Source organism: Phymastichus coffea, unplaced genomic scaffold (genome assembly GCF_024137745.1).
Source record: "Phymastichus coffea isolate CEN01 unplaced genomic scaffold, Cenicafe_Pcof_1.1 PCOF00011, whole genome shotgun sequence".
Taxonomy (NCBI): domain Eukaryota; kingdom Metazoa; phylum Arthropoda; class Insecta; order Hymenoptera; family Eulophidae; genus Phymastichus; species Phymastichus coffea.
This window is the reverse complement of record NW_026706822.1, coordinates 2,567,584-2,578,442: the sequence shown is the minus strand read 5'-3', so window position 1 is coordinate 2,578,442 and position 10,859 is coordinate 2,567,584. Positions and strand designations below refer to the sequence as shown.

At 37.5% G+C, this 10,859-nt stretch overlaps 1 protein-coding gene across 1 annotated transcript; it reads left to right on the top strand.

Moving 5' to 3' along the window:
• Positions 1–2,340: 2,340 nt before the first annotated feature.
• Positions 2,341–2,833, top strand: LOC131672168 (uncharacterized). The gene is made up of 2 exons (XM_058949218.1): positions 2,341–2,645; positions 2,722–2,833. Exons 1-2 carry the CDS (start codon positions 2,341–2,343, stop codon positions 2,783–2,785), a joined length of 369 nt encoding a protein of 122 aa, XP_058805201.1. The 3' UTR covers positions 2,786–2,833.
• Positions 2,834–10,859: the final 8,026 nt, after the last annotated feature.

Below are 10,859 nucleotides of genomic sequence, written 5' to 3'. Positions count from 1 at the left end.
AATTCTCGAAATTCGAACCTTTATTGAACCACTTTTAATTTTTTTTTAATTTGATCAAAAAAATATCTCAAACTCACAAACTCCTATCATTTTCAAATCTTGCATAAACTATAATTTTAGATTTACAAAATACACAAAATTATATGATGCTATCGAAATGAGTATTGAAATAATAGTTGAAAACCTGATTCATAAAATATAGACTGATATTTATAATTGAAAGATTTATAACAGAAAAATAAATTACTGAAAAAATGTATATCTATATAGTTTCTCTTAGAAACTCTTTCACTGTACAACAGTAGGTCAGTAGAATGAAATCGTAATGTATACAATGTTTACATGCTTGACTTTATCATTCACCTCTGTCCTGATGAAACTGATGTAAGACATTTTACATTCATTCAAGTGAGTAACTTGTACGAGAATAGTTTTACAGCACGTATATTCATTACGATTGAACTGTGATTATCAATAATTTCCAGTGTTCAATAGAGTGTAATAATTCCGTAAAATTGTATGGTCTAATTTGACGTTTCATAAACTGATGGTAAGTTTAAATTAGCGTTTCTATGATTTTTATTCGCCAATCTCGTGTAAGAAATCTGCTCGTAATACGGTAAACGAATGGAAAATTCGTGATGAGTATTCTGAATATTGTACGATACGAAACTTACATCACCAGGTATTTCAAGACACGACTTTTTTCAAATAAGTAGTAACTCACCATGGGCCGAAAGAATAAAAATAAACAACCGAAAGGAAGAGGCAGACCAAAAAAAGTCCGACGAGATGTCATTAACAGTGGTCGGAAAAAAATCAATGTGCGTGAGATGCGTGTTTCAAGAACTACTTTAAGAAATCGAGCTAAAGATTTGTTGAATGATCCCAAGTACAATGATGAAGTGATATCGATGGCAGAAAAGATGAATGCAAAAAAGATCATAGAAGATCAGACAGAAGAAGAAGGAGAAAAAGAAGTACTGGCAAGAAAACATACACTTAGTTCGGCTTTGGGTTTTTTTTTAGAAAATGACTACAGTAAAAATCAATACGAAGCATTAATATCTGATACAAAAAGCTTAGGATACGATATTTATCCCAGCTATCAAGCACTACTGCAAGAGAAAAAAAAGTGTCATCCGCGAGCTTATCAAGTTGAGAGTGACATTGAGGTTTGTGTACGTTTGCAAGAGCTACTCAATATAACTGCTGAGCGATTATGTGAAGCTGTAGCGCTCGGATGGCCTAATAATACATATCGCAACTTACACATGCGTGTATCGATAGGCTTTGACAGCTCTTCGGGTCATAAAAATCCTCAACAAAAATTTGAAAATGGAGAATTAGAAAACAAAAATGCTCAACTGTCACTATTCGTAACGTGCATCGGAGTAATTCAGCTTTTTGACTCGAAAAATGGCGAGCACAGTTGGATAAATCCAACTCCCATGAGTGTGAGATTTTTTAGACCAGTGAGAATTTGTTATCAACAAGAAACTACTGATAGCGTGAAAGTCGAGTATGATCGGTTGATCAAAGAGATACAATTTCTCACTGCTCATAAATTCATTTTATCAAATGAAAAACAAGTTCGTGTCAAGTTTGAAGTGTACCCTACTTTGTTCGATGGAAAGTGTTTGAATATTATTACTAACAATCCATCTGCGTCAAGATGCCCTTGCTGTCAGCTCACAACATCTACATTTAGTAATTTGAAGAATAAATTTACATCAAAAGGAGATACACTAAATTTCGGATTAGGTATTTTACACTGTCAAATAAAAGCATTTGAGCATTTGATGAATCTGAGTTACCGCAAGCCTTTTCAACAGTGGGAAAGAATCGACAAAGACAAAGGTACGTGTATTTTTTATCATAAATAAGTTTTCAATATTTTGGGGCAGCGTTTCAACTGTTTAACATGACTTAAACTTTATAATTGATGGAAAAAGTCACGAGTCATTTAGCACTCTCCAGATTACATACAGATTAATAGTTTTGTAAAGCAGATTGCTAGCAATGAAATACTATTATTTTACAGATAAATACAAGGACAGAGAAAATGTTGTCAAAGAAAACTTGTACAAAAAGTTAACGATTCGAGCGGATCAATTGCTCCAAGGTACTGGAACGACAAATACTGGAAATTTAGCTAGGATATGCTTTGGAAATCCAGCAGCGTTCGCAGAAGCCTTAGAACTCGACGAAAAATTAGTCGAAAATATAGCAACTGTTCTTGCCGCATTCAAAAGTAAAAAAGTACTCGATTTAGATAAAATGAAAAATTTTACTTTCGATACTTACAAATTATACTATTCGCTGTACCCCTGGGCAAAAATGAATCCAACTACGCACAAGTTATTGATTCATGGATGTCAAATAGCAGAAAATTTTCCTCTTCCAATCGCATATTTTGCTGAAGATGGTTTGGAATCATGGCATAAATACTTCAGATCAAACACAACTCATCATTGTCGTCAAAGTTCTCGTGAAAATCGTACCCAAGATTTATACAATAGAGCAATTGAAATGAGTGATCCTGCAATATCTCTGATGGGCATAAAGAAGAGAATAATCAGAAGAAAGGCCATTCTCAGAAAACATGGAATCCCAGCAAATATTCGAAAGTATATTCAAGAGAAGTGAGTATCAAACATTGAATCAGAGATACAATACTTTTATGGAAACAATAAATGAATGAATAAATATGATTTCCAGTCTTCTCAAGTCATCAATTGAAATTGTAGATTCCGACGAATACTCTGACACTGAAGATGAATAGGGTTATAAGTTCATTACAGGCGCGCAGTCTTATGAGCAACGAGTTTCGAGAATTTGTAACAAATTATTTCATGTAAAAAAATGTAGCTATCTCAAATTGTGTGTGTACTTCAACGTATTAATGACTTTCAAATTATTATTAATGGTTTCTTGAACTTTTGCCACACATCAAGAGCTTCGTAACCCGTACTAGAACTAAAAACTGTGTTAAGTCAATTAAATCACTCACGATAGGTAAGTGGATGATTTGACGAATATTACTTCGTTGACCTTGAAGTAAAAAAAAAAAACAAAAAATGCTATCTGCCTTGTTTTTTCAAGAGCTACACTTCTGTTGCATTGCTTTTTCAAATTTCATGGTGTAAGTATGTTAGAAAAAATAAAAAAGCTTTATTTTCCTAAAAACTCGTGTTTTGACCTTCGATTTGGAGCTCAAAATTTTTTTTTTCTCGAATTGGACTATTTTTCCCTTAATCTACTTAACAAAAGCTTCAAAATGCCGTTCCCCGATTTTCTCTAACCCTTTTAGATCTTGAGTTATTTGATTTCGTTCAAAGTTGGGCGAAAATTCCTATAGTGCGGCGGCCGCTGGCACATTAATCGCCGCGCGGCCGGCCGACGGATCGGCCTGCAACGGACGTTGAGCCTGTTGCGCAGCCTGATCCGTTCCACCCTGCACTGCTTCTCTCTCTATCCTGTACAACGCATTGGTACCATCGGTGATACCTTGCTTCACTTCCCGTCGGTAAATCCATCGCGGGACTGCTGTTATCGCGTCCCAAACCTGACTAAAGGTACCATTGCTGCGTCTTTCCAACTCAGGCGCGGTCGATGTGCGTACTCCCGCCTCCGGTGCCACCGCACCAGCGGCGACGGTGGCGGGTAAAACTTCTTCCTCTGGTATGGGAGTGATAGCCCTGTCACCCGGCGGCCGAATGGGCTCAGGCAGGACGGCAACACGTTCAGGTGATCGCATCGCCTGTCCTGGTGATCGCCATTCTGCCGCCTTCGGCGGCGCAATCCTAACCGATTCGACCGTCCTATTCTCGCTCTCGTCGCTATTAATTGCCGTATGCATCGGCTCGTCGCGCGATCTATCAGGCATGCGACCCGACGCAAAATCACTCGGCTGTAAGGGCGACCCAAGTTCTGGCCTCTCCGACGCAATCGTGAAACGCAAGTACCTCTCCCTAAGTTCGTCCATGTCGCCGTGCAACGCTAGCCCGCGGTAACGCATTAATTCGAGTAGGGAAACTGGCTCCGTCGAATCAATGCGGCGCTTGACTTCCTTAACGCGGACATCGCGAAGCAACCTACGCATCGCAAGCCGATCCTTGCACGCGAGCGGCATGTTGTCTAAAAAAAAAAAAAAAAAAAATTCTTTTTCTTTCGACGGCGCAGATGCAATAGCAACGAACAGTCAAGCAAACGCGCGGAACGCGGTAACTAACACGCTAGAAATTCAATAACACACCAAAACAAAACAAAAATTATGAGAGTAAACTAAGCAACCCGAACTAGCCGCGCCTTCTTTGAGTCATATGCTGGCAAGTTATCGCCTCGCACGAGACCACAAAGGAATGCGTCACGCGGGTGTAAATGAACACCTCAACTAGCCGAATTCCACAACAAAACACGCCACAGCACGAAAGAGAAAAAAAAACTAATTGAGAAAAAAAAAAAAAGGAAAACCAAAATCGAAAGAGAATTTTGTTCCTTCACTGAACTAGGCTGGCAAGTTATCGCCTAGCCTAGAATCACAAAGGAATGCAGCGCTCGAGTGTAAACAAACTCGGGCGCTCGAATTCTCTATGGCGAACACGTGTTAGCGCGAGCGACCTTTCCGCGCCGCAACCCGATACACTAATGCTTTCAATTTTTATGCGTTTTCTATTTTCTATTATTTTTTTTTCTCGTCAAAGACGCGACGTTTCGATGCGCTTTGCCCTTGCTAACAAAAGAACGCGACGAATCACTCACAATTTCACTCACTGCCGACTTTAATAAATACAAGTTTCACTTCCGCTTTGCCCTTCCCCACAAGGGATGCCATGTAATAGCGTCGGCGTGCAATGCCGATAAACCCACCACTATTACCAATTATTTAAAGGGGGAAGGTAAGGGAGGCGGTGTGTCGCTCCAGACAAAGCAGGAAGGAGAACAACAGGCAAATAACTTCGCACACACACTCAGTCTCATTAACAAACCCGTTTATTACAAAACACTTCCTTGAGTGCCGACGAGAGTACAAGTACAAATCGCTTATCACTACTAACACGCGCACTTATATTAAACGAGATGACCGATACGTTAGCGCCATATCACCTCGTTAACCGGCTTAAATAACAATTATATTGAACTAAAGAGTGCGCCGGCTCAAGGGGAAGCCTGGCGCAGCAACACGAACCACGACCAATCGCCGAGGAAAAGAGAGAACTAGAGAGAGAGAACAATGACCTGACCGTTGCTGATGAGTATCGCTGTTGCTGGCGGTTCTGCAGATGGCTTCGCAGAAATCCTCGTTGGCTGCGTTGCTGGTGGTTCGTCGAGGGAGTCGCAGCTATATATCGACAACGAAACCGGCCCAACTCTTGCCTGGCTGCTGGCTGCTTAGCTGCACGAGGAGAGACGGCTGTGCGACTGCGGTCACTAAACTGTCTTTCGTCAAAATGTGGCCGGTTGCTAATGCGTGCGTCGCATCACTGTCGCGAGTGCGTGAGAGCCGGCTTCTCACGCCTTCTCCCACCACTCGCCTAATCGGCGGCACGCGGCAATGCCCGTCGCGACAAGTGCCGCGGGCCAAGCCCAACCACCGAACTGCATGCTACTTCTCTCTTTCTCTCTCTCACACTCTCAATACTCGAGCGTTGTTGCCTCTGGCCTCGCCTTCTGCTCTCGGGTGTTGCTGGAATAAAGAAGGAGGCATCAGGCACGTGAAAATTAACGTGCGTTTGATGCCAGCCGTGTGCCTTCGCCTGGGAGAGATGACGCAGGCATACACGGTGTAGGCTATGACCAGCCTACACCGTCACAAAATCATAAATTTTTCCTATCAAATCACCTTTCGTACTGAATTAATTTTCATACGGAAAGCACAGTCATTGTGCTAATGAAACAGTAGCCGAGAAATCGTTGGTGCAGTGTCTTCTCTTTGCTAATAATCGCTTTGCTAAAATCAGTTGTGCTCTGTAAAATCGTCGCAATCGTTGCTGCAGTGTGATCTGATAACTACTTAAACCAGCAAAACACTCGTCAAAATTGATTGACACGAACCAAATGAGATGCCAATATCATCAGAAATTTCTCTAATGGTAATTCGACGATTTCCCAACACTATTTTCTTCACTTCTTCAACATTCTCATCAGTTGTTGATGTGCTGGGGCGTCCAGAACGAGGTTCGTCGTCGGTGTCTTCTCGGCCTTCTTGGAAGAGTTTATACCACTTGTAAACATTTTTTTGGCTTAAAGTAGACTCACCGTATGCCACTTTCAGCATTTCAAGTGTTTTGGAACATTTGATTCCATTTTTCACACAAAATTTAATGCAAACTCTTTGATCCATGTTTTTAGACAGCAGCAAATCGTGGAGCACGCAAAACACTTCTAACCTTGATGCCTCTCACAAACAAACCAAACATACTACAAAGCTGAAATTTGGAACGTATGTTCTAGACGAGTGTACCGACATAACCAAATAAAAAAGTCGAAGATCGAACGGACGTAGCCCGCTAAATTTCAAAATTCACCTTACTTTTTGATCACACCTCGTATAATATAATATAATAATATAATATAATAATATAATATAATATAATATAATATAATATAATATAATATAATAATATAATATAATATAATATAATATAATATAATAATATAATATAATAATATAATATAATAATATATTATAATAATATAATATAATATAATTAATATAATCATTAGAAAAGCAAGAAAATAAATAAGAATAGCAGCTAATTGCAGGCGTGCAAAGAACGAAGAACACTTTACCCAGTTATCTTCAGTAACGCCGTGGAGATGACTCCAGACCCGCGGTGAGCGTAGTGGATTTCGTGACAGGAACTTGTATTATAATATTAAGGCTGAGCGCATGCAAGTTCAAAAAAAAGATAGTGTGAAGAAAACGCGTTTATGCAGTAACTGAAAGAAAACGAAGTGTACAGAGTGACGGCACAGAGATAAAATCAAGCAAGCGAGAGAGAGAAAAGATCGAGCAGATATTTACAAAGGATGCTCTGATCAAATCCTCGAAAAGACGCAGATACGCGTCGCCGCTCACTCGGTACTTCCAAGCCTCGTGACCGTCGCAACAACGATAGTGACAGCGGCCTTGCACGATTGCACTAACAGTTCTTGTAGTGCACGCACAAAATTACCTATCACACCCCTACAGTTCGGAAATGTGCTCGAAAGAGACAAGAAACAAGGCCACACAATAAAATGCACGAAAGAACCGCCAAAAGGGGCACACAAAAAAAAGAATGCTCCGAGGCGCGTAATACGTGCCGCTGCCCCATCCCCCGTATTCTCCAGATTTAGCCCCGTGCGACTTCTTTTTGTTTCCAAACTTGAAAAGGTCACTCGCCGGGCAGAAATTTAAGTCGAATGAGGAGGTACTCGCTGTCACGGAAGCCTACTTTTCAGACCTCGAGGAAACGTATTTTTCAGACGGGTTAAAGAAGTTGGAGCATCGCTGGGCCAAGTGTATCGAACTAAAAGGAGGCTATGTTGAAAAATAAAACGTCACTTTTCCAAAATTTTCGTTTTTCTTTTGTAGGCTAAGTACTTATCGGATCACCCTCGTACGAGTATATACTCACTCATACTCACGGGTCTCTCTCTCTCTCCCTCTCTCCCTCTCTCCCTCTCACCCTCTCACCCTCTCTCCCTCTCTCCCTCTCTCCCTCGCTCCCTCTCTCCCTCTCTCTCTCTCTCTCTCTCTCTCTCTCTGCTTGTCCTCGATGCATCTGTCTCTTACCTTTTGTCTACTACTCCTGCTGCGCTATACATATATAAAATAAGAAATAGAAATAATATAACAATAGTAATGATAGTGAGGAGTGAGAGAGACATAACGAAATAACTCATTATAACTGTTAAAAAGATGTTCATTGTTCGTGGGTAATAGAGACAGTGGAAATAACTGTCGTAGTGGAGTGAACATCACTATTAATTGAAAGTTAAGAAAGATCTGTGAATATATATATATATATATATATATATATATATATATATATATATATATATATATATATAGTGAGTTAAAATAAATGTTTAATTCGTTAATTAAATTTTCAATTTTAAACCTGTTGCTCAGCTGTGCTCATTTGATTCTGTCGTTCTTTTTTCAGTGCTGCAACTTCATGTTCATGATGAAAATTGTATACTTTTATCACATTTATTTTTTATCAACGAATGTCCCTCTATAAGCCAAAAATCATTTTGTTTATCAAATTTCTATAGGTGGTCAATCGAAAGGTCTTGAAGTATACCTTTGAAATTCGAGCAGCCTTTTCTCTGAAACTTTACATCTGATCAAATAAGACCCTCAAAACCACGTAAGTCTATTTTTTTGTTTATTAAATTGATAGTAAAACCAGCATCATGAAGCTGATTGAGATCTAAAACGTTCCAAATAAAAAATATTGAGCTCTACTTTCAAAAACCATGTGGTAAACATTTTTCCTTTTAGGGTAAAATCTAATATGGCGCCCAAACCACGTGACACGTAGAGATTTTTGAAAAATCAATCGTTTCTCATCGAATTCGGTATATAGGGGCTTTGGTGGTCACTGATCATAAATCCAGTGATTGATTAGCTGCAAGATGGCGGATCTAATATCGTGTTTCATTTTTGATTCATATTCATCACATTTTTTTTCATATTAGTCACATTAGATCCACCATTTTAAATTTTTTAAACATGAACCTGAATTCGTAAACAATAACCTCAGAAACCTATATACACCAAATTTGGTAGAAATACGTTGATTACATACGTTGAATATATAAGAATACCTTTCAAATAAATAGAGTATCAGCGAGTACTTCCTTTCATGATCAACAGATGGCGTATTCCGAACCACATTCATGTTGTAACTTATCCAATTCTTGATTGAATTTTGAAAATAAAAACTTACATGCTTGAAGTTTCTTTCCAAGATTATAAAACTTAAAAAACGAATTTATTATTCAAACCATCTTGTTTAAATTTAATGCTTTATATGAATCAATTATAAGATGTCATCTACAAAAAATTACATAACGATAGATGTAGTAATCCTTATGGTTTCAAAAATTATAAAGCTAAAAATTTACGATTGTTGTCGTCTAATATACGATATAATATCTTTGTTTGCATAATCTGCAAAAACTTGTGGTATGTGCAGAAAAAATATCTCTAATAAAAAGAGTACCAGTTCTGAATCATAAAATGATAATGCGTCACATTGTTCTTTATAAAAAAGTGATAAAGATAATATAAATAGTAATAATTCTTTTTCTTTTTCAAGAACAACTGCATCATCCGTTCCTTCTGAACGAGAAGTAGAACTTGAAAATATATTACAAGGTTTGAATGATTAATTCAGTTCACTAGAAGTTAATAATCCTTTAAAATTACGTATCCTTACTGTAACTGCAGATAGCTGGAGTACACATGTAATCGCCCAAAAGTTTAATTGCAGTTGGAATTTCACAAAAATATCAAAACATTAAAAATTTCTGAGTAGAGTTTTAGACAAAACTACTAAAATGAAAGGTCATGGTTTGCATTCAGTAATTATACAAAAAATTATACCTCTAATAATAGAGTCATGCCCGAAATAAAAAACGTTGTATTTGTTAAAACTGCTAATAGTCGCACTTATGAACAAAAACACCTTCTTTTATTAAACCTTAAAGACCTTTATTCAACTAATACAGAAGAACATTCATTCACCGGTGCCAGCGGTACTCACACCGGTTATGTATGCACGATACATGAAAATGAATGATGCCATTTACCTAAAAAAATTAACAGCTGATTCAGAACTTGGATTATCGGATTATAAAGATTGCTTAGAAAAAATGACTTGTCAAAGATCTGATGAAAAATGTTATTTCAATCATTGCGAAAAATGCAGAAATGTAAAAATTTAACGAATTACTTGCAAGTAAGATTAAGTAAAAGAAATATTTTCAAGGTGGAATTTTCATCGTGGACAACAACCGATAGAAGTAAAATAGTCACTCAAATTCTTCCTTCAGACGATTTTGTGGAACTTCTAATGCAAAAATTGATTACTTTAAGAATTCATTCATTTATTACCAAAAACCAACCGGAATTTTATGAGTAGAAGAAAAACAATTCGAAACCATAAGAGCTGTTACTTGTTTTAGATTTTTCTGAAAATTATAAATTTGTGGCACAGAATGCTACCCAAGCACTTAACTTTAAAAATAACCAGGCTGCCGTATTTCCAATAGTTTATTATTATGTTACACATTCTGAACTTAAACATAAAAGTTTGATATTTCTTCCGAGTCTTAAAATTATGACACAGCGGCTGTTTACACTATCCAAAAAAAATTGGTTCCTTACCTTAAACAAAATTATAAACCAAAAAAAATAATTTACTTTAGTGACAGTACTAAACAACTGTTCAAAAATAAATATCAAATCGTGAATCTAGTCAATCACGAAAGAGATTTTGGTGTCATGAATATAGAATTGTCTTCCAACCGCGCATGCTAAAGGTCGTTCAGATGTAGCAGGAGCTTCATTAAAAAGAGAAGCTATAAGATATAGTCTATTTATGTGAACCCAAAGAAGCAATATTCAGCGCTCAAAGATTTTTTAAATAGTCGAAATCGAGGTTTCCAAACACCATGAAAATTTTTTATCACAGTCAGCAGGCCTATCAAAAGAATTTCAAATTTTTGAATAAATGATTTGGCAATGTCCCAGCTGTACCGCTAATCATGAAAAATTATGCCTTCATTGTTAAAAACGAATCATTAATGATTAAAAGATATTCGACTGATAGCAAAATCACTGAACTACAGGATAAATT

Excerpts from the sequence above, each read along its gene's own strand:
- LOC131672168 (XM_058949218.1), top strand. The coding sequence starts at position 2,341 with ATGAATCCAACTACGCACAAGTTATTGATTCATGGATGTCAAATAGCA. Across the intron at positions 2,646-2,721 it reads CGAAAGTATATTCAAGAGAA|TCTTCTCAAGTCATCAATTG; the intron begins GTGAGTATCAAA and ends TATGATTTCCAG.